Source organism: Carlito syrichta, unplaced genomic scaffold (assembly GCF_000164805.1).
Source record: "Carlito syrichta isolate Samal-C Ts95f unplaced genomic scaffold, Tarsius_syrichta-2.0.1 Scaffold302319, whole genome shotgun sequence".
In the NCBI taxonomy this organism is placed as follows: Eukaryota; Metazoa; Chordata; class Mammalia; order Primates; family Tarsiidae; genus Carlito; species Carlito syrichta.
The window spans coordinates 166,071-188,727 of record NW_007246415.1 but is presented as its reverse complement, the minus strand read 5'-3'; the positions used below and the strand labels follow the sequence as shown (position 1 = coordinate 188,727).

Sequence of the window (22,657 nt, the reverse complement as noted above, 5' to 3'; positions counted from 1 at the left end):
GCCAAAAAAGTCAAAAACACACAGAGACCCTGAGGGGTGCCCCTCATGGAACTCACCCCAACTGCAGAGAAAGTGGAATGTTTTATTGAAAGTGTAAAGCAGCATAGTGTCAGCATGGGGCCAGTATCCAGGGTGACTTCCATCCTCTCGCTGGGGGCTGACCACCGATGGGATTTTTTGCCAATGGGGCTGTGGCTGGATCCTTCCTCAGGGTGGGGGCAAGTGGGAAAGAGGGGTAGAGGGTTACGTAGGGTCCTGACATGGAGGCTGAAGGGACTCAGAGCCAGAGACCGTGTCCAGCTGAGCCTCTCCAGGGCTGGCTCCAGCTTCTTCCGGTTGCGGTGGGTTCTGCCTCTTGTCATTCATGTGCTCAGCACCAGAAGGTCCTTGAAGGGCAGAACAGAGAACTCAGTGAGTGGGTGGGGAGGCTCTGACTACAGCCTCAGCCAGACACATGCCTGCCTTTGACTCTGGCAAGTCGTGTTCCTGGGAAAAAGTAACTCTGAACAGCGGCGATGAATGGGGTCCCAGGGACTTGAGGGTCACCTGATCGTGTCATGGTCTCACCCTGTACTGAGGACCTTAGGCAACACACGTCCCTCCCTGCCCTTGTCTCCTTCTTCCCCAAATTAGAGAAGTAGGCCCGAGGCCTCACCACAGTCCTCCAAAGTCCAGTTTTCATAATTTAAAACATTTCTCAACAAAATAAATAATAAAAGTGTGGCCCGTAGAACAAAATGAGTAAATAAATAAGCACACGGAGGGGAAAGGACAGCTCTTCCCTACAGCAGAATTCCAACTAATACTTGTAAAAGAAATTACAGACATAGACTGCTACCACAAGGCAAACACCACCGTAATGACAACTGCCCCCAAACACCATCAATGAATGTCAAATGCTAGAAAGCATGATGAGAAACAGGATATTTGCATAGTCTCAAAGTACCTCACCACAGCTCTGTTTCAGTTACAAAGGGAAAACAGTAATTTTACAGCGAGGAAACCTGGCAGGAACCACCTTAAGCAAGTGAACAAAGTGAACATTTCCTGAAATAGGCCATGTGGTCATCAGATGCTCCAATGGAGCAGACTGGGGGGGGCACCACCTCACTTCTGTGGTGCTCGTGACAAAACTGCAGAGCCTCCATCCCATCACAAGGAAACGCCAGCCAGATGCTAACGGAGGCACATCCCAGCAGAAAAGCCAAGGCTGTGAAGCACAAGGAAAAGGGGAGGAGCTGTCCCGCCTTGGAGATGGGACACGAAAACGAAGGAGGCCAGGGCTGGATCCTGAGCCAGACAAAGGACAACAGTGGGAAAACTGGTGGATGCAATCCGTAGATTAGTTAATAGTTTTGCATCAGTGTTTCTGTCCTGGTTTTGGTCATCATACTCTGGTTACATTAGAGGAAGCTGGGAAAAGCATATTCTGGAATACTCAGTACTACTTTTGCAACTTTTCTGTAACTCTAAAAAGTGAAAATAAATGACAAGACCCATATCATAATAAGGAGAACTGCTGCCGTTGACAGGAGTTACAAGGCCAAGTGTCGGCTGAGGGTTGCTTTAACCCATTTTACATTATGGGTATTTGTGTTATCTCCTTTATTACTCCTTATACATATATGAGGGAGAGCCCCAAAAATCTGGAATTTACTTATTTAAAAAATTGTGTATTTATTCTTACATGTTTAAACCTCAGTCACCTTCAAAGTATTCTCCATTTGATGCAGCTTTTTCCACTGCTCAAAAGATTTTTTAAACTCGTCAATTTTGATGCCTTCTAGTGCTTCTGCCATTTTTTTGTTTCACTTCTTCCACCTCCACAAAATGTCTCTCCTGAGGACTTTTTTCTTCGGGGAAACAAAAAAGTCGCTCAGGGTGAGATTGGGTGAATAGGGAGGGTGAGGCACAGGGGTCAGGCCATTTTTTGTTACAAACTGTTGCACACTCAGCTTGGTGTGGGCAGGTGTGCTTGTAAATCACCCATCATGATATGGGCAAACGCGTTGAAAAAATCTCCAAAAAAATTTCCCTGAAGCCAAACTCAGCCTCTCACAACAACACTACCTGGTACGCTGATGCCAATGGGTTTCTAGAACACCTACCTAGTGGAGAAAGCCTGTACCACGAGGGGCTCACCCTCCAAAAGATAATTCTGGGCTTTTGGGGGGTCCCCCTTGTATTTTAAAAAGCCCATATTCCTTACTGGAATATAAAGGAGAAGTAAAAGGCAAGCATTTATACTCAAATAATATGTATCTTGAGATGAAAATACTCAAGCCTTCAGGAAAGTAAAATGCACCCGGACCAATTTCAGAAGGGCCCCGGGGGGAGGGGGACAGCATAGCCCCGTTGAGAGCCATGGGCTTGAGTTGCTTCACATTATTTCATTGCAGACCCCACCTCTCACCCGTTGGGTGACCTTGGGCAAGTGGCCTCCCCTCTCTGATGCTCAGGTCCTTCAGCTATTCTGCAAGGGAAAACACTCACCAGGGCTGTGGTGAGGCTGCTCCCATGTAAAGCAGTGCACAGGGCACAGATCACGCCCAGTGAGTAGGCAGGCAATGGTGATGATGGTCATGTCTTCTGACCCACTTAAGCAAATAGTAACACTTGATATTAAAATGCTGTATCTCATTTCAGTTCTCACTGCAAATTGTATGAAGTGGGTATGACTATCCCACTCTTCAGATGAGGAAACTGAGGCTCAGAGCAGTGTTGAGGTCCTGCAGGAGCTCAAGAGATAGTGCCAGGACAGGCACCCCTGACTGTCTTAGAGCTGCACCTGACCCTGCCTGAACTGGCCATCCAACGTCACAGTCCTGGACTGCTTCCCTCCTGTGGCGGGAGGGCTGCTCCTGGCCCGGGGTCCACGCTGGCAGTGAAGTGAGGAGCTGGGTGTTCTGCACACGCTGATGGCAGGGCAAGTGGGTAAAGGCTTTTGGAACGGCTGTCAATCTGACCAAAGGACCCTTCACCCCGCTTCCAGTAGTGTGTTCTGAGAGACTAAATCCTGACTCCAGAAACAGTTTTATGCACCAAGATGTTCACTGCAGCATCCTTTATTACTGTGATCACAGTGGACACTTCCAGAATGCCCACTACGTGCCAGGCTTGCAAGGCATTCACACAGAGCAATGCATTTTATCCTAAAAGCAGCCCCATGGGTAGGTACTATGGTTAGTCTCTTTTTATAGAGAAGTAAACTGAGGCTCAGAAAAATTAAGTGGTTGCCTAGAATCACCCACCTGGAAAGTGGCAGAGGCAGGACTTGAACCCAGACAGCTGGGCTCCAAACCCTTGTTCTTGAGCCCCATGCTCTCTCTCTGAGCAAAACTGTCTTTAAAAATAAAATTCCAGAAAGATTGGAACAAGAAGCAGCAAAATTCCAAGGAGTAATTTCTGGGTTGCACAGGCATCTAGGAGGATGCCTGTGTGTTTGTTGAATCTTTTCTGTGTTTTCCAAATTTCAGATACTGAACCCAGGTGGTTTTCATAGTGGAAACAAGAGCCTCTGCACTTGTACTTTAAGGAGCCTGTCTTGATTACAATTAGCCACTTACTTCGGGAATGTTTACCCCAGGCCCATCTCCCCACTGGCATGGGAGAGCAGCGGGTGGGGCTTGTACACATCCCCAACTGGCTTGCAGCGACTGGCACACAGTAGATGCTCAGTGAAAGCTACTCCCGTGAACTACAGCACATTCCAGTTCGGGCAAGCCCTTGGCCTCTCTGAGCCTCCTTCTTCCCATCTGTTGATGGGAGCAGTGGTGGCCGTAGTGAGGATTAAATAAGATTGTGGCGTGACGGTTTCCTCCAAGGAGTCTCAACAGCTTTGTTGTGTGTTGCCTCAGCCTTGGGCTTAAAGAAAAAGGCCTCTGCTCCCTCCCGCTGCCTCCTTCTCTTCTTCCCAATCACTAAGTTGAGGGGCAAAAGGTGGGGAGGGGGAGCAACGGAGCCCTATCTCCTTACCTCCAACACGTCGATGTCTGCGTTGCTGAAGTCGATGTTGAGGATTTTGGGGAGAGGGATGCCGGAGCCCAGCACAGCTGGAAAGGAAAGCTGGTCACACGTGGTCGAGGCAAGAGGTATGCCAGTCTTGCCGTAAACCGCCCATGTGTGCAAGGAGACTGGCAAATCCTCTGATGCCTCTATGCCTCCAGCCTGGCAGCTCCTCTGGCCTGAAGCACGCTCCTTGCCTGGCCTCCAGGGTGGGTTCTGAGCCTGCCCCGAGACTCAGCAGTCCCCTCCTCTGCAAGGTTTTCTGGGCCCCAGGCCAAGCTGTTGTAGGCTGCTGCCACACCCACACCACCTCCAAGCTCCTCCATTCGAAAAATCAAAAAATATGGACTCTGCTTCTGTGTCTGTAGCCCCTACCCTGTTGTGAGTCGGGGTCCCTAACAGCACCCGGCCCTTGGCCAGTCAGGGAAGAGGACCAGCGCTTGCCAGGTGAAGTAACAGAAAGATGCATATGGGCCCTGACAAGTTGTTGTGCTGGGATGTGCTATTCTCAGACTGTCAGAGCCTAAGGAGACCCTCTAATAATGTTCTAGAAAGAAAACAGGAAGGAAGAAAAGGAAGATGGCGGGAGGAGAGGATGGGTGGGGAAATAAATCAGTGAAGTTGCACAGATTCTCAATTCCAGCAGGGTTTTCTGGAGAGCTGTGGACCTGTGAATTCTCGAGCTTGGTCACAGAACACTTTTCTCAGGATATTTTGTAGGACTTATGTCTTATGGAACCCACTTTGGGAATCACAGACCTAGTCTAATCTCTCGCCTTTGAAAATGGTAAATTGCATTCAGCTAGATTAAAGGACCTGCCCCCAAGCTCATACCACTCTTGGTGACCGTGCTAGACATGCACCACCATCCCTCAGCCCCCAGGCCAGTCAGCCCTCTTCTCTCCCTGGGGAACCCGTGTTTTCCCCTCCTCTGTCGATGGATCCCAGAATAAGGGGTTGTCTGATGTCAAGCTCTCTCCAAGAGAACCCCGGCTTGTAGAGCTAGTGGCACTGGCTGGGACATGCCAGCTCCCTTTGTGCTCTCTTTCAGGAGGAAGTGGGCAAGCGAGGCTGGACCTGAGTGGCCTGGGGCCTGAACTGAGGTTCCTGGTTGCAGTGTGTGAGCCGCTGTGCTGGCCTGGTGACCCCCACGACTCAGTAAGCAACCTTCCTGATAACACGCCCGAGAGGCCATGGAGAAGAAAGCATGCTCAGTTTCTTCCATTTACAGAGTCAGGCAAGAAAACCTCCCTGTCAGCCTGGGGCAGACTCCACTGGAAGGCTAGGTGTCGGGAAGGAGACTTTAGATTTATCTGCGCTGGCTGGATTTTTCACACTAAGAAGGATTCATGTATTCTCTGTACCATTAAGATGAATACATAAGCATAAGTCAGGAAATGCCTTGATCGTATGAAAAAAAAAAAAAGGGGAGAAAAGAGTTTAGAAGGAAATATACTCAAATATTGAAATTCATTGCCTCTGGGAGGTGAGACTTAAGAAAAATTGTTCTGTACTTTCTAAAATTTGCATGCATGTAATTTTCACATATAATCAGAATTTTCATAGACTAATAGAAAAATGAAACAAACAGCCAAATAAGAAAGAAGTAAATAAGGAAGCTGATGGAACTTTGGGGGCGACATTCGCATTTACAGGCTGAAATCAACACACCTAAACCTGTTCTCAGAAGCACTGTGCAGCTGCAGGCCCAGCACCCTCAGCAACCAGCACCCCAGTCCTGACCCACACCCCCTGGGGAGGCACAGGCGTCCACTCTCACGCTCTCACCATTCATCGCGGGCATAAACGCCAGGTCGAAGATCTTCTCCACCAGCACCTCCATGAGGCCAACCTGCAGCCGGAGAATGAGGACTGAGCCCAGGCGGGGCTGCTCAGCTCAAAGGCCCTGTAGGATCTGCCCCAGCCTGGGACGAAGACACACAGCTGCCTAGGGGAGTCTAGGAGTTCTGGCAGTCAGAGCCCCGGACTCCAGGATCACTCAGTTGACAGCCCCAGGGGGCACCAGGTCCGCCTGCTCCTTGGACAGATGGGCAGGAGGAGGCCCAGAGGGACGGGCACTGGTCCAACGCCGCTGTGACGCAGGGACTGAGGTAGGCCTAGTTCTTCCCCTGGAGGATAGAGCTCGGGTCCAGGGTGGCCTGTCCCTCCCGTCCCAGCCATAGGCCTCTGACCCTCAGCTTCTTCAGCTGCAAACCCAGTGAGTGAGCCCAGCTTGCAAGGGTGCAGTGAAGTGACAAGTAGCTCATGTTAAATGACTGACCCTGAGCCTTCCCATATCGTGTCTCCCTTGACCTGTCTGAGCCTCGGTTTCTGCATCTGCACCTCACAGGGAGGTTATGAAAATCCAGCACGAGTTCTGATCTGTACGCTGCCTGCCCTCTAGATCTGCATAGATGAGGCCGTGGGACTCGCTTCCCAGGAGGCCTCTTCCAACTTTGTGACCTGGGCAGGTCCTGCAACATCTCTGAGCTTAGCTTCCTCACTTGGTAAATGGGGTCCAGACCACAAGAGTGTCGTGAGGATTCAATGAGAAGAGAAAGCGGACGGTGTTGCCTGGCATGTCCCGTGGTCCTGCGAGTGTTCATCCGCATCACACTGAGTGTCCAGCCCTCTCCCCACTCGGAGTCCAAGACTTGCTCTAGTCCCTGCTTGACCTCGGCTGCTGTGAAGAATGTGGCCGCTTCCACCTTGGCATGGAGCTGGCGGTACCCACCCCACAGCTGCGGGTTTTGGGTGAGAGAGGCCAACACACAAACCACACAGTGAGTGGGTGGATCTGGCTTTCTTGCATGTGCGGAGCTCCTGCTGAAGCTTGTTGAGGAAAACAGGCAACTGTTTAGTCGTCAACTTATAAAAATTAAAAAATCCAAGTATTTTGAAGGCTTGGGTGGACTCAAGACTGAACAGAGATGAGATAGGACCACATCCTCGTATGTGAGAGTCTCAGATTCCTAGACACTTGGAAGAGAATTCCAGAAGCAAGGGGCAAGCAAGGAGGTTAGACACTTCAAACTTGCTTGTTTTGCAGATGAAAAAACCGAGGCGCAGAGCGGGTTAGTGCTGCTCGGGGTCACGCAGGAGTCAGCGGCCTCCTGGCTCCAGGAGGAAAGGGTCCCACATGACAAGGCTTCTGCCTCCTGAAGTGCCAGGTAAAAGGAGGCAGCATCACAGGCAGAGAAGCCCTGAGTCTGTCCTCTGCCCCTCACTGGCTCTGTGGGCCTCAGATTCTCCTTCTGTCCCTCTGTAAAATGAGGCTTGGTGGTGCTGACGCCAACCCAGACCCAGCCAGCCTTCCAGGAAGGACATGCCCAGAGGACCCATCCTGGCTTGTCCCCAGACCTTGTGCTGAGGCTGGAGCATGGTACTTACGTCGAAGTTGCCCACATTTGAGGTTCTGAGGTTGAGACTGGTTCTGTGGACGAAGAAAGCAGCTGTCATGTGATCACCTGAGGGTCAGGAGGTGCTTGTGTTCCAGCAGCTCTCGGAGCACCCCGCAATGTCCATGCGGAGACTCCAGATGCAGGCAGTTAGTGGGAACAGAGCTATGTCTGTGTGCCCAGTACTCACTACCCAGGTTCTGTGCTGCGGGCTTCCCAGAACACCCAGGGAAGGCTGGACCAGAGTGTCGCCACTGGCTATCTGTGTGACTTGGCCAAAGTACTTCATGCTCTGTGCCTCAGTTTCCTCATCTGTAAAGTGGGTGGCTGCCAGGATCAAATGAGGTGCTCAAGTGAAGCCCCTAGAGCTGTGCCTGCCATACAGCCAACTCTGTGCACACAGGAGTAGTCACCACTGCCCGCGTGGTCCTCATGGCCATCCAGGATTAGCGTGAGGCCCCAGGTCACCTGCTGCAGCCACAGAATGGGGGAGGGGCAGCATGGCCTGCACCTTGAGCCTGCACTTGTGGCCACTGTGCTCATCTGAGAAGGGATGCCCGAGGCCTGGGTTCGAGGTCTCATGCCACACCATGTGGGTCTCGGGCTTGCTGCATCAGAATGGCACCTGAAACCGGCTGTCTTACCTGAGAGAGGCTAGATCAGACTCATCCATGGGTTGTCACCCATGTCACTGCAGGCTGTTCAGAAGGACCAGCTCAGCCTCCAGCAAGAGAGAAGCAGGGCCTCTTCTCAGAAGAGACACGCTGCCTTCCATGCCCACTGCCTCTCTCCTCAGTCCCTGTATCCCCGGCACCGGGCTCGTCACACCTAAGGAGTCTGCCCGTACCCTGCTCCCTCTGTGGAGACCCTGGCTTGTGGTGCGGTGGCCCCTGCCCCATCCAGGCTACAGGTCATATATCGCCTCCTTGGGGACTCCCGGGTGGCCTGGATTTGTACCTCATGAGTAATGCCAATCGTTGGGCTTCATAATATTGGTTGTAAGAGAAAAACTTGTAGTGACCTGGGCACACACTAACACTTTTGTGAATAATCTCCTTTAGACTTGGGATGGGAATAAGAGCACCACTTCTCACCATAGCTGCTGTCAAGATTTAAACGCAGATGCACCTAGGGAGCCCTCAGTATAAAATAGTTGCTGGTTTTAGGAGTCCTGTGAAATAGGGACTCCGAGGAGAAACTGAGGCACGGAGGTGAAGTCATGAGGCCCAGGCCACACAGCCCATCAGTGGTCATGGCTGGACGGGAGCCCGTGTTGTCTATCTCTGACGCCCACAGGCAAGCCATTCAGTCCAGCATGTCCCGCAGCCTGGGCGGGCTCTCAGCCCTCTGTGCTGCTGCTGCGTGGCCCTGAGTGAGCAAATCCTGGCTCTAAGCCCTAGTTCTCTTCTTCTTAAAACGGGAGGACAGCTTCAACTTCCCCTGGGACCTTGAGAGGAGAAACAAGGTCACACATGGGTGGCACCACCAACATCGTTATTATTATTGATGTTGTTGGCAGTAGATTCCCCCACTCAGTTCAAGCCTTCCCTGCCTGCATGGCCTGGGCCGTTTCCACCTTTGCGGCCCTGGATTTACCCAGCCTGATGGCCACACAGCACCCCCACCCCCGGGCTCCCGTGTGAGCAGCCCCAGCTCCAGCGGGTCCCTCCAGCCGCAGAACCTCTTACTTGTCCAGTTTGGCGTCAATCATGAGCTTATCTGCCTCCACAGAAAATGAGGCCAAGAGGTTCGTGTCCTAGGGGGGAAGGAAGGAGGATGAGGTGTCACTGCTGTCATATGTCGCCACCGTTGTGCTCGGCTGTTGCTCTCCACGCACCAGGCACAGACTCATGGCGGGCTGTTCCTGAGGTCCGGGCGAGCTTTCTTTCATGCACAGAGACTCCCACTGACGCTGGCCGTGGGCCTCCCCCCAAGGAAAAAGGAGCTCAGAATACAAACTGCCAGCAGTAACTGCTGTTCACAAGCGAGCCACAGTGAGGAGTGAGTGACAAATGTCACAGGGTCACCGTGACGGGCAGGGGATGTTTACCAATCCCTCAGTGATGCCTCACAGGTATAGTGAGTGGCCTGTAGCCCGTGAAACTTGCTCTAGATCAGGGGTCTCCAACTGCTGGGCCACGGACCAGTACTAGTCCACAGCCTGTTAGGAACCTGGCTGCACAACAGGAGGTGAGCAGTGGGCGAGTGAGGGAAGCTTCATCTGTAATGACAGCCGCTCCCCATCGCTCGCGTGACTGCTTGAGCTCTGCCTCCTGTCAGATCAGCAGCGGCATCAACTTCTCATATATTACAATGTAATAATAACAGAAATAAAGTGCACAATAAATGTAATGCACTTGAATCATCCACAAACCATCCCCATCCACTCCCCCCGATCCGTGAAAAAATTATCTTCCAGAAAACTGGCCTCCGATGCCAGAAAGGTGGGGGACTGCTGCCGTAGATGACCGAATCCGGTACCATCACTGGGGCATCACGTCCATCTTCCAGACGGGGACCAGCCTCCTCCCTCTCTCCGCACAGAAGCCCAGTTGTAGGGAAAGCTCTCTTTGCTCCCTTGACCCCCTCCCCCAGTAAAATGAATTTGATTACATTTAAAAGTTGACTTATTAGAAAAGTAAAGAGATGTGATTCGTAGTAGCAGTGTCACACTGATTGACATGATGGAGAACAGGGGGCTCTGGGAGCATGCAGCAGGGACCCCAGCCAGCCTGGGAAGCCATCCTGAGGACGGTGTTTGAAATCTAGGCTGAAGGACTTGAATCTAGGTAGGACTTGGAGAAAGAGGGTATAATCCAGGCAGTGGGAGGGCATGTGCAGAGGTTCTGAGGCAGGACAGGGGTTGCATTAGAGACAGAGAGGAGGCAGAGAGCGAGGCGGTGGGGGTTCACAAGGCTGGAGCAGAACAGACCAGGCCAGGCAGAGCTGGGGCTGGGGCAGGGGCGGGGCTGCATCCCTGGAACAGTGGGAGCCACGGCAGGCTTCTGAGCCAGCTCACGTGAGCACCTGGGTGGGTGCTGGACAGTCTCCACCCAGAAGGGGCTGCTCAGTGGGTGTGGACTGGGGACAGCCAGTCCCACTTCTGGGTGAGACTCAGCCCTTTGAGCCTCTCCTCTCAGGTGCACCAGAAGGACCCCTGCACCTCTGGCTTGGCAGGCTCCAGCCTGGAGCACCCACGCCCTGATTGGAGGTGGCTCATTTGGTCTTGAGCCTGGGAGTAGGAGGGACCAGGAAGACCACAGGTGTAGCCAGTCACAAGTGCCTGAGTTCGACGTCTTAACCACAGAGGGGGAAATGGCACTTAAGATAGCTTAATGCCTTCCTTTGATCAGTGTTCACTGAGTACCTACTGTATGCTGGGTCCTGTGCTACACTCTGGGATCCAGCAGTAAACAGGGTAGTTCAAGTTTCTGCCCAACAATAAACTAACAAACAGAGCATGTTGCAATGTCAGGTTAAAGCTACCAGCAGGCTGGGTGCTGTGGCTCGCACCTATGATCCCAGCACTTTGGGAGGCTGAGGTGAGAGGATTGTCTGAGTCCAGGGGTTCGAGGCCATCCTGGGCAATTTGGCAAGACTTCATCTCTACAATAGATCAAAAAATTAGCTGGGCGTGGTAGCACGTGCCTGTAGTTCCAGCAACTTGGATGGCTGAGGTGGAAGGATCACCCAAACCCTGCAGTTAGAAGCTGCAGTGGCTGTGAACGTGTCACTGCACTCCAGCCTGGGTGACAGAGTGGGACTCCAACTCAAAACAAACAAACAAAAAAACTATGAGCAAAGTAAAGTAAAGCAAGGGAGAGAGGAACAGAGGAAAAGGTGGAAGGGATGGGACATTTTAGATCGGTGAGCTGGGAAGGGTTCTCTGAGGAGGCAACGTCTGAGCAGAAACTAAAGGAAGTAAGGAATGAGCCATGCAGATACTCAGGGAAGGAGCATCCAAGGCAGAGGGGACAGACCGCATGTGCAAAGGCCCTGAGGACACATGGGAGGAGCACTGAGAAGCTGACAGGTGACTGTAGATGACCTTGAAGGGTTTTGTGGGCCACTGTCAGGCCACTGTCAGGAGTTTGGCTCTTATTCTAGGACTGAAGGAAAGCAGGAGAGTAACGTAATTCATCTTTCAAGAAATGTCTTTCTATGAAACAATTGTAAAAGTTGTAGTATTTGCATCTGTCCACAGCTAGGTACTGGGGACAAGAGAGCAGACACTATCTGTCTTGCCTCCTCTCCCCCAGTGTCTAGTAGGCAGCACAGCACACAGTAGGTGCTCAGTAAACACTGCTGTGTGAAGGACCAAGGCTGATCTGCCGTACACTGTGACAAACAACCTGTGAGAACAACACCAGCCAGTGCGTTGGGAGCCATCACAGTGCTTCAGGGAGTGCTCGAGCATCCTCGGCATGCCCTGCTGCGTCCCCTGGTGGTTGAGAAGAAAATCAGGCCCAGAGAGGGGTGTGACTACCACAAGTGCACAAGGGGTGAGACCACAGTGGTAAAGGCTGCCTTTGAACCAGACCCTCCGGCCCCAAGCCTGGGCTTGCAGTCCTGATGGTGGGGGCTCTGGGTCTCTGAGGGGGTCTGTGGGCTCCAGGAGCCACGTGGCTCCGTCTTGAGGCTCAGCCGGGGGCTGCATACCACGTCTATGAGGCAGATGGTGGTCTCTACGTTGTTGGGCTGCAAGACCATGACCTCAGCCGTGGCAAACACCTTCACCAGCGCCTCGTCCTTCTGCAGCGTCACAGTTGGCGGCCTTGGCACCTGGATGCTGATGGTGAGTGGCCGGGACTCAGGGTACTGCTGGAACACCTGTGGGTGGCAACAGGCAAGTAGGCGGGGCCCCTGGGGCGGGGTGCCCGAGGTTGACACAGCACAGTCTCACACGGGGAAGCTTCTGGCCCAGCGGCACCGCCGAGTCCCACTAGCCTTGGACAGAGCTGCAAATCCCTCCATTGTCAGTTGGGAGGATGGGCTCGGGGGCTGTGGGCACACTGTCCAAGGCCAACAGTCGAGGGAGGTCCAGCGGGGCCCATGTGGCTCGAAGTTGACCCTGTGCTCCCCTCCCACCACCTCCAGGCTGGAGTCTCACGGGGGGGCCCCGAGCAAGGCGCATCTGCCCAACAGCCCAGACCTGCCAGATGGATCCTGCTGGCGGCAGACTGGTTCCCTGAAAGCTTGTTTACTAAAGGGACACTTCACAAATGACCAGTTTGTCACACTTACCAAAACAGCACTGACATACCCAAAAATTCACTTCAAGGAATGCTCTTCTTAAATATGCTAAATGCCGGGCTCAGTGGCTCAGCCTGTAATCCCGCGCCTTTGGGAGGCTGAGGTGAGTGGATTGCCTGAGCCCGCGGGTTCGAGACCCACCTGGGCAACGAGACCTCATCTCTACAATAAATCAAAAAATGAGCCGGACATGGTAGCGTGCGCCTCTACTTCCAGCTACTCGGAAGGCTGAGGCGGAAGGATCGCCGGAGCCCAGCAGGTCGAGGCTGTGGTGGCCGGGAGCGGCCACTGCACTCCAGTCTGGGCGACAGAGTGAGACTCCTCAAATAAAAATAAAATAAAAAAATAAAATAAAACAGAATTTGCACTCCCAAGCAGGGGTGAGGCTAGAGCATCCACCCTCATACTGAGCATCTTACCTTCCAACTGGCTTTACATACCTTGGGAATCAGAGCTCCCAGCGTGGATGTGGTAAGTGGGGGAAGCTCTTCAAACTGTAGGATGAGAAAAAGGGCCGTGTGAGTCTCTGAGACAATTGGAACAGGCAGGAGTGATTAATAATTCGGTATGAAAACAGGGCGAGTCTTTGAGTCCATTGCATAACCCCATGTCCACAAAAGTCATGGCTCTTGCCATGTCCCTGAACCATCTGTACTATTATTTATTTAACGTCTTCTTTAAATTGACTTACTTTTTAAGACCTCAAATGCTAAAAATGTAAAGCTGGTACCACCTGACAGAAGGACATGACAATTGCAAAACCAAATGCAATGGAAATGAAACAATGCCATTACCTTCTACATGGATATAATTGTCTGTGGAGGGCTTTTAGGTAAAAGAGGACACTTAAAAGTACAAGAGAGGATTAACTGTATACTGACACTGCACTGAGACTTTCCTCTTAATGGAAGCAAAGATTGACATCATTTACATGGTGGATCTGTGGAAACACCTTGTTCTTAGGAGTGAAGTTATGGAGCAAAATGTCATATCACTAAAAAGCCAAATTGTTTAACAACAGATAGGATGGATAGATGATGGATGAGAGAGAGAGAGAGAGAGAGAGAATGGATGGTTGGATGAATGGCTGGATGGGTGGGTGGGTGAATGAATGAATGCTGAATGGCTGAATGAATGGCTATATGGATAAGTAGTTGGATGGATGAATAGATAGATAGATGGGGGAATGGATGCGTGGGTGATGGGTGGATAAATAGATGATGGGATACTGAATATATAGGAGACTGGATGGCTGGGTAAATGGATGAATGAATGGATGAGAAGCTAGATGAATGCATGAATGGGGGATGAATGAATGGATGGATGGATGGAAGGAAGGAAGACTGGATGGGTGGATGGATGGTTGAATGAGTGGATGGATGGATGAGAGACTGGATAGGTGGGTGGATGGATGGATGGATGGATGGGGTACTGGATGGTTGAATGGAGGGGAGGCTGAATGGGTGGGTGCATAGGTGGATGGATGGATGGATGGATGGATGGATGGATGGATGGATGGATGGATGAATGGATGGATGGAAGACTGGATGGATGGGTGGATGGAGTAGAGGCTGAATGGGTGAGTGGATGGGTGGATGGATGGACAAGAGGATGGATGGATGAATGGATGGATGGGTGGATGGATGGGAGGCTGAATGGGTAGGTGGATGGATGGATGGATGGATGAGTAGATGGATGGTTGGGAGGCTAGATGGGTGGGTGGACGTATGTATGTATGGATGGATGGATGGGAGACTGGATGGCAGATGTATAGATGGAAGGGTGGGTGAATGGATGGGTGAATAGATGGATGGATGGATGGATGGATGGATGGATGGATGGATGGATAAGTGGATAGTAGAGAGTGGTGGATGGGTAGATATTAAGCAAATGCGGCAAAGTATCAGCTAGTGAAATCAGGTAAAAGTTATATGGACATTAATTGAACTATTTTGCAATTTTTCTGAAGGCTTGGCATTTTTTAAAAGAAAATATTTGGAGAGAAAATGACTCTGGAACATAACCTAAGGGTAGCATTTTTTTCTTATGCTTCTTTTAGTTGCATATGTATAAGTGTTTATCAAATGAAATAACTATTTATATTGAGATACATATATGTGATTCATGTTATGCTTTTCAAAGAATTGAAATGAAATGAACTAGAGCTGCCTAGGGAGTACCTCTCCCATCTTGTGACCTGAGGCACAAGTTCCTCTCCTATCTTTGTGCCATGTCTGTGGACAGCCCGAGGCCCTCCTGAGCATCATGTCTGTGGACGACCCGAGACCCTCTTGAGCATGCACTTTGGCAAACGCTGGCATCGCCAAGGACGTCACCAGACCCTTCTGGGACTGATGAGTCGAGGGGTGGGCTGTCCACAGTCCTCACTGTACATCAAGTTCCCGAGGCTGTGGGGATGGAGAAGGGCCAACAGGGTGGCCCATCCCCGGGGACCATGACTCACCAGGCCGTTGGTGATATCAAGATCCAGGGTACCTCGCTCCTGGAGGAAGGTCAGTAGAGAGCCCAGGAAGTTGGCCGACATGGCCAGCTGGGAGTTGGTGTTGTCGCCCATGGGAGGCAACTCTGGCATCTTCTGCTTGGGAGACAGAGCTGGCCGACCCAGGGGGTAGTCGATGAGGCTTCCTCCAGCTTCCCCAACCAGAGTCTGGGGGAGGAGAGGACAGGGGTCAGGGGAGGGATGAAGGAGAAGATGGGAAGAGGCTGAAGGCTTGAGTAAGGCCCTGAACCTGCCTCCAGGCAGCCTTCCCTGATGAAAGCCACTGGATCTGAGTGACTTTTGTGTGTGGCCCAGACTCTTCTTACGTTTGTGTTGGAATGGAACCTCTTTAGTCCCTGCTCTGTGGTCACCTAGAGTCACAGCCACGGCATGACAGCTGCTGCCTGACCTCGGCCCGGCGACATGAATTAACATGTCCGCGCGTCTGGCACATTTGCTCTCTAGAGACCAGACTCCTCTCGTGGCCTGCACAGCACTGTGTGAGCTGCCCCAGGGGCCTCTCCAGCCTCCCCCAGGCCACCAATCCCTCACCCGCCCTTTGTGCAGCCGTCAGGGCCTGGTCAGTCCCCACCTCCTCAACTCCCCCAGGGGACCTTCCCACAGGACGCTCCCTCCCCACAGGACGCTCCCTCCCCACACTCTGCCCTTGTTATGTCCTGCTCATTTGGCAGGTCTCAGCTCAAGTGTCACCTCCTCCAAGAAGTGCTCCTGGGCCTCCCCGCAGAGAGCCCGAGTCCAAAGGCCCAGGACTCTCCATCACAGTGCTCGTGATTTGCCATTGCATACTTGTCAAGTGGTTATGGCCTGGCCTCTCCAAAACGTCCCGATCTCCGTCAGGGTGGACGTTGTGTCCTGTTAACCACTATGCCTCCGGCACCTGACCAGGAGCCTGGCGTGCAGCAGAGGCCTGTCAAGCCCCTCTGGAATGGATGTGTGTTTACGAAGGTATTAAGTGTGCATGGGTGTGCCCTGCATTTGCACCTGATGGGTTGCATGGAGAGGGGCCCATGCTCAAGCAGCCGAAGGAGAGCACATGGGTGTGCGTGTGCGTCTGTGCACAAGCAGGGTCGAGCCAGGGCAGGCCGCTGGGGCAGGTGGCAGGGGTCGGTGACACCGCTCACAGCTCTGAGTCCACATGTCTCCCAGCTTTGTATTCACCGGTGTCATGTTGGTCATCGGAAGTTGGTCATGGGAGAAGTGTTTAGACCATGGACGCTGGCAAACAGCATAAATCAGGACTTTCAACAAAATCTTGGCGAGCCAGTTGTTTAAGGCTTGCCGGCACACCACTGGCCTGATTCCCTCCTCCAGCAACCCAAGCTCACAGCAGCATATCCAGGGTCTGGATCTCAAGCACCTGGGTTCGAATCCCAGGTTCACATGTATCAGCAGTGTGACCTTGGGCAAGTGGCTTAACCTCTCTGTGCCTTAGTCCTTCGATCCAAGTGCCTCCCTCACATGGCTGCTGTGAAGGCAGGCTCGGTTGATCAGCAGGACAACCTGGCGTGTGTCGGGCCCAGTGAGCATAGGACACGTGTCGGCTTAATCCAGTTTCCTACCCAGTTCCTCGGAGATCTTCACCCAAGCAGGGAGGGGGCCTGTGTGTGCGTCGCTCCCAGCCACGCGGCAGGCATCCTGGGAAGCCTCCCTGACGCCCTCCCCTTGCCAAAGGGCCCAGGCACTCACGTTGAGGTCCAGCTCTAGAAACTCCCCGGTGACCAGTGGGAGGCTGGAGAAGGTGTACTGGACACTTCCCAAAATCCCCAGAGGAACCAGCGCTGCAGGAAAAGACGGGGGTCAGGGGCACCCCATCTGGAAGCCTTCCCTCCTCGTCCCTCCTGGGACCCTGTGTCACTCAGCTCCAGACACCGTGGGAGAAGGAAGTTTCTAGATCCGCAGCCCAGCTCTGCCCCTTCCTCGCCACGTAACCTCAGGCGAGTCACCGCGCCTCTCTGGACCTCAGTTTCCTCCTCTGTGAATGGCTTCAGTGTAACCTCTTAGCTACGCTTGGAGGGAGGGCATAGTACTATCCCGTGGCTGACGTGCTCTGCCAACTGTGAAGCACTGTGGACCAGGGAAGACACGGAGGTTCCCCAGTGTGGTACAGTGCCTTGACTGCCCGCCGTGAACAGCCCACCTTCCGGATTCTTCCTTCCTCTTCCCTTCCCTACCTGCCTGGGGAGGCCGTTCTCAAATCACCTGGCGCTCCAGAGGAATGGGAACACCAGCATGCCTTGCATGGCCACCAAGGCTGTGCACTGCACAGCTCCAGGACTGCTGTCACATCGCAGTCAGTGTGAAAGGGAGGCCCTGGAGTTGTGTGGTGTACGAGCTGCACAACTGTCTGGGGCAGCCTTGCGTTCAGGAATGTTTGCTCGGAAAGCCAGGCTCTGATGAGGCACTAAGCCTGGCTTGAGGACATGTTTGGTCTCTGCAGTGTGTCCTCCTACGTGTCCTTCCATCGCTCCATGAGATGGAGCCAACCCCTGCTTCTGAGATGAGCAACCTGGGAGACTTTCCACATCCACACGGCTGCCAAGGTGAGGCCGGGGCTCACCCAGCCTCCTGACTCCCAGCAGGGCTGCCTCCCAACTCCTGCGGGAATGACTCCCCTCTGGGACACAGAGGGGAAACAGGAAAGGCCAGCAGCATCTCCCCCATGGCATCGGCCGTGCCAAGCCTCAAGGGCCCACTGCACGGGACTCTTCTCCCAGACGTGGCAGGGGCCAGAACAGACACCGGCAGGTGTTGCAGGCCCAGTGAAGCAGAGCAGGAAACACTTACAGTCCACGAGTCCCAGCTGGTCGTTGACAAGACCCAGCACCACATCCACAATGGGGCAGAGCTACAGAGAAGGAATGGCAGGGGGTCGGGGAGGGAATGGTGGTGACAGCAGTGACCACTGACCTTTACAGAGTGCCATCCTGTGCCTGGCACCGCCCTCACCACATCTCTGGGAGAGGGCCCTCACTTGCAGCAGAGAAAACCCAGACTCAGAGAGGGTATGTGACTAGCCACACAACCAGGGCGGCCAAGCAGCAGTTCAGAGCCAGCACTGTGCGGTTCTCCAGTCCCCTCCTGATCCCTTCACGCCCCACACCCCGAGAGCACTGCTCAGCCCCCCGGCTCCCTCCTGCCTCTGGGTGGCCGCAGGGATGGGGGCCGGGCCGTGGCCTGCAGTCTGGGGAGCGCCTCTGCTCCTGGCTCCCCTTCCTGGGACAGGCTCTTACCAAGTCAGGGAGGATGTTGGCCAGGACTCGGTTCACCAAGTTGTCCACGAGGTTAGGGAGAAGCCTGAGGAGACAGGGACAGGATGAGGCTGCGGCATTCAGGCAGGCGCTGGGCGAGGCTGTTCCCATGGGGTCCCGGCCCAGGCTCCACGCAGGGAGAACCTCTGAGTGCTGGAAACTTGTTCCGAACATTGGAAGGACAGATACGTCCACAATGACTGAAGGGACAGGCTGTCCAGGCAAACTGTTGGGCTTTTCATGGATGCATGCATGCATTCATCCATTCATTTGTTTATTCGTTCGACGTGCAAACGCTTTTGGAGCACTGCAGCGGGCCAGGCCCAGGCCAGGCTGTTCTGATTTGCGACTGCAACAGTCATTCCCTCCCCCAGTCAACCTCCACTGGGCTGTTTGCTGCAGTTTGCATCATCTGCCCGAAGGGAAGATGAATGTGTTTCTTTATCGAATCACCAGACTCAGTAGGTGGCTCAATAAATGGTTGTGGACGGGAGGGCAGGAGAAATACTGGCCAAAAAAATGTGCTCATGTGGTCCACAAGAGAGGACGGGTTGTTGGCGCTAAAAAAATTGGAAAAAGTGATCCATTTTGCAGACAAGGAGACTGAGGTCCAGAGAAATATGGACACAAAGTGTGCATCACTAGCTATCAATTAATCCTCCCCACCTGTTAGTTGAGGAGGAAAATACTGGTAGACAAACTACGTGGATGGACTGATAGACATGCCATCTAAGAGCTCATTTCCAAGGACCTGCAGCGATGGGGAGGTGGAGGCAGCATGATCGTCCTAACACAAAAGGGCTACTGACTCCTGACCCCTTGAGAAACTGCCCCCCCGCTGCACGCACCTGTGTCCCCCTCCCAAGGTGGCATCTTACCACCCAGTGCCACGCCAGTTTGACAAAGCAAAGCATTTCTTGACATAAAGTCCCCACTGGAATGTTTGTCCCAAAGCGGATCACGCATTTTGGTCCCCATTGAAAGTGGATTCGCCTTAAGGGAGCTTGTCCCGGTTCCAAGTCCCCACGGACAATATGGCCCTTGAGAATACACTCGTGTGTGGAGCCTGCGTGCTGCCCTGCGTGTGTGCGTCTGTGTGGGAGATGGCTGGACGTGACTCTATGCCTGCTTGGGCCACAAACGCCTTTCCCTTTCTGGGAAGGTACCCAACAGACACATCGACCTGCACGGCAACGTAGCCTTCTCTGTGGGGGTGCAAGGTAGGGGAAACGAACTGCCCGACGGCGGAGGCCTGGGCCAGTCGCCGACAGTCCCTCCAGACACTGGAGTGTCAGGCGGCTGTGAAAGTCAAGCCACAAGGGCGCTCTTGGCATTTGGATGCAGAACCACCTCTCAGAAGGTGCTGAAGAAGCCAAGCCCAAAGCGGGTTTACAGCACGTGCCAATCGTGCTCGGCGGGAGGAGGGGAGGGGGCGGTGTGAGAATCTACAGTCACGTTTGCTTCACGTGTACGAAGAAATTGGAAGGCTTAAAAACAGATAATCATGATGGAGAGGAAGAAGAATGACTCCCATTTCGCCGCTAGAGAAAGTGGAACTTGGAGTGAGCATCAGAGTTACCCAAAGTCACACGACAAGGGGCAGTGGGGCCGAGATGTGCCCAGGCACGCTCTTTGCCATTGGACCAAGGCCTTTTCAAAGCAGAGCTGTGTGCTGGAGCGATACGCTCTGGACTCGGAGGCACAGTCCCTGCCTGCCCGTCAGGCATGTGCCAGGCCAGGGCTCAAGGTGACAGTGCGGCTGTTCAGCTGAGCCCTTGCTACTCCCACGCCATCACTGATCTGCCTGTCCGATGCCCGTGGGTAGGTGGGTGGCCCCGTGTTGGCTGCCAAGCTCGATCACCCGGCACCCCGCTGCCGGCTGGGACTCACCCCCGCAGCAGCCTGACTTTGATGCCCCCCAGAAGGGTGTCGCATCGCTCGATGACCAGCCGCGGATAACCCGTGCGGTCCATGGTCAGCCGGACCTTGGCCGTGATGTTCACTTCCACTGCGATGTCCAGGAAACCAATAAGACTGGGGAGATCAAAGACACAGGGAGATGGTGAGGCACACCCCAGCCATTGGGAGCCTGCCCTCACAGGCCCACCCGCTCCTCCCCTCAGGCTTTGGGCCGTGGTGTTCCTGCCACCTGCCGGGCCCCTTGCTCGTCCCCCGAGCCCTGACCACAAGTGCTCCCTGACCCCTCCGTCACGTGTAGACAGATCTCTGCCCCAGCCTGAGAGAGCTTTGAAGCCTGGAACCGAGGCTCAGCATCCACTCCAGCCTCCAAGATGACCACCCGGTGGCCTAGTTCTCACCCCACAGGGATAAGCAGATGCAAAGCCCCCGCTTCAGGGCCCTCCGATGAGCACTACGTGTGGCAGGCTCTGTTCAGGGAGGCCTTTTGCGTGTCTTTCCTCCCCTTGGGCTGCGGCCCCCAGAAGAGGAGGCGGTCTTATTATCCCCTCGCCAGTGAAGACACCCAGGCTCAGAGACACGAGGCCTGGCCCAAGGCCAAGCAGCTTGAAAGAGTCAGGACTTGAACCTCAGCCACCGCGCTCAGCCGCTCTCCCTGCTGGCGGGTGGCCTGGCGGCCAGGCACGTGAGCCACGCGTTGGCCACGTGTCAGGTCCCCATTCTCCGAATTGTGGACACCAAGACCAGCCTCAGGGTATGGGGACCCCTCCGGGCTGAGGGCACACACCTCTTCCCGTTGATGGCCACGCGAGTGTACAAGCTCAGGTAGACGCCCACGCCAGGCAGGAGCCTCACGGACACCCGGGGGAGGGTCAGCTCCACGATGTGCAGCCTGCATGGGATGGAGAAGTGGGAAAGCCGCCGCACCCTCCCCCACACCCCCTTCTCTGTTCCCCATCATTCCTCCTGACTCTGAAGACCCCTGAGGCTCATGGACAGATCTCGGAGAACAGAAGGTAAAGGCAAAAAATGCACAATCCATAATCCCAGCGTCTGCATTTTTTTATATTTCCCTTGAATTTCTTTGGTGTGTCAGGATGCCATTCCCTCCGCTTGCCCCTGCCCCTCTTTGCCTGGTTCTCTCCTATACAGTCTTTCAATTTCAATGGAAGGTCCTCTTCCTCCAGGAAGCTTCCCTGACTGCCTCATTACGCACATCCTCGTTTCTCCATGACCTTCTTCCCACTGTTGGGATTCTAGGCTATTCACCCTTCTTGATCAGCGTCCACACGCCCTGTTCGCCTGCAGGCACCGTGAGAACAGGGGACTGTCAGTTCTTCGCTAACCACTGGGTCATGTCCCACGCCAGCAGCATCTCTCATAGTGAAAACTCTGAACATCTGTCAGATTCAATCGTGACTATGAAGACGAGGCTGGGCACAGAGGGAATGAACATGTGTGTGTACACTTTTAAATCCTCCGGTTTTCTCTTCTTGAGCTATGTCACTACGACCTTGCTACAGATGAGGAAATGGAGACTCAAGGAGCTGAAACAGATGACCCAAAGTCACACACAAGTAAGAAAAGTTGAGCTGGTCTCAGACTCAGGACTGTTTCATGCCAAGACCTGCTCTCTAGGCCCAAGGCAGAGCTCTGAAGACCTTCCTCCTCCACCCCAGCTGCGGGGGGTCGCCCTGTGTGCGGGTGTGGGGGCTCGATGCTGAGGGCCTGTGCCTCCTTACCCCGTGATGCCTTGCACGGTGCTGAGGATGCCGCCTTCACCAAGCACGCCCAGGACACCCCCTCCTCCGAGAAGTCCTCCATCACCAAGGAGACCGCCTCCGCCGAGTAGGCCACCTTGGCCCGACAGGATGCCGTCCGCCGCCAGCATGCCCCCAGTGCCCAGCAGACCCCCTGGGCCCAGCGCTCCAGTGGCTACACCCAGTGGGATTTCTCCAGGTCGCAGCTCTCGCCGGTGGAGCCTGCCCACGGCTGGGGAACCGACGGCAGCCCTGTATCGCCCTCGCGCCCCGCTGCCAGCACTCTGGTAGCCGCCGCGGCGGAGGTCCCTGATGCTCCCGTCAGACTCGAGGATTTCGCCGTAGCGGTACTTGCCGCCCAGCTGAGCGGTGTTGTCATTGGTGTCAATGTGGCCGTACTGGTAATTACCGCCAAGCTGTCGGCCATTGGTATACGTAGGGGGTGGCTCTCGGACATGGAAGTCATTGTAGGGGACACCACCAACACCTCCGGGGAATTCAGCGCGTCTATAGTCGTCGTGAGGGTGCCGGCCACCACCCAGCAGCCCCCCGCCG

The 22,657-nt window shown here is 54.0% G+C and overlaps 1 protein-coding gene across 1 annotated transcript in view; it reads right to left on the bottom strand.

Annotated features, from left to right (window-relative positions):
• Window positions 1-362: 362 nt before the first annotated feature.
• The window catches only part of BPIFB4 (BPI fold containing family B member 4), a 23,640-nt gene continuing 1,345 nt past the window's right edge, over window positions 363-22,657 (bottom strand). Inside the window, exons 3-16 of the mRNA XM_008056311.1 lie at window positions 22,085-22,598; window positions 21,130-21,234; window positions 20,316-20,459; window positions 18,408-18,471; window positions 17,962-18,022; window positions 16,864-16,955; window positions 15,121-15,324; window positions 13,097-13,150; window positions 12,063-12,233; window positions 9,092-9,159; window positions 7,396-7,438; window positions 5,794-5,857; window positions 3,976-4,052; window positions 363-386 (exon numbers count right to left, since the gene is read on the bottom strand). Coding sequence (XP_008054502.1) covers window positions 363-386; window positions 3,976-4,052; window positions 5,794-5,857; window positions 7,396-7,438; window positions 9,092-9,159; window positions 12,063-12,233; window positions 13,097-13,150; window positions 15,121-15,324; window positions 16,864-16,955; window positions 17,962-18,022; window positions 18,408-18,471; window positions 20,316-20,459; window positions 21,130-21,234; window positions 22,085-22,598 — 1,685 coding nt within the window. The remainder of the gene's footprint in view (window positions 387-3,975; window positions 4,053-5,793; window positions 5,858-7,395; window positions 7,439-9,091; window positions 9,160-12,062; window positions 12,234-13,096; window positions 13,151-15,120; window positions 15,325-16,863; window positions 16,956-17,961; window positions 18,023-18,407; window positions 18,472-20,315; window positions 20,460-21,129; window positions 21,235-22,084; window positions 22,599-22,657) is intronic.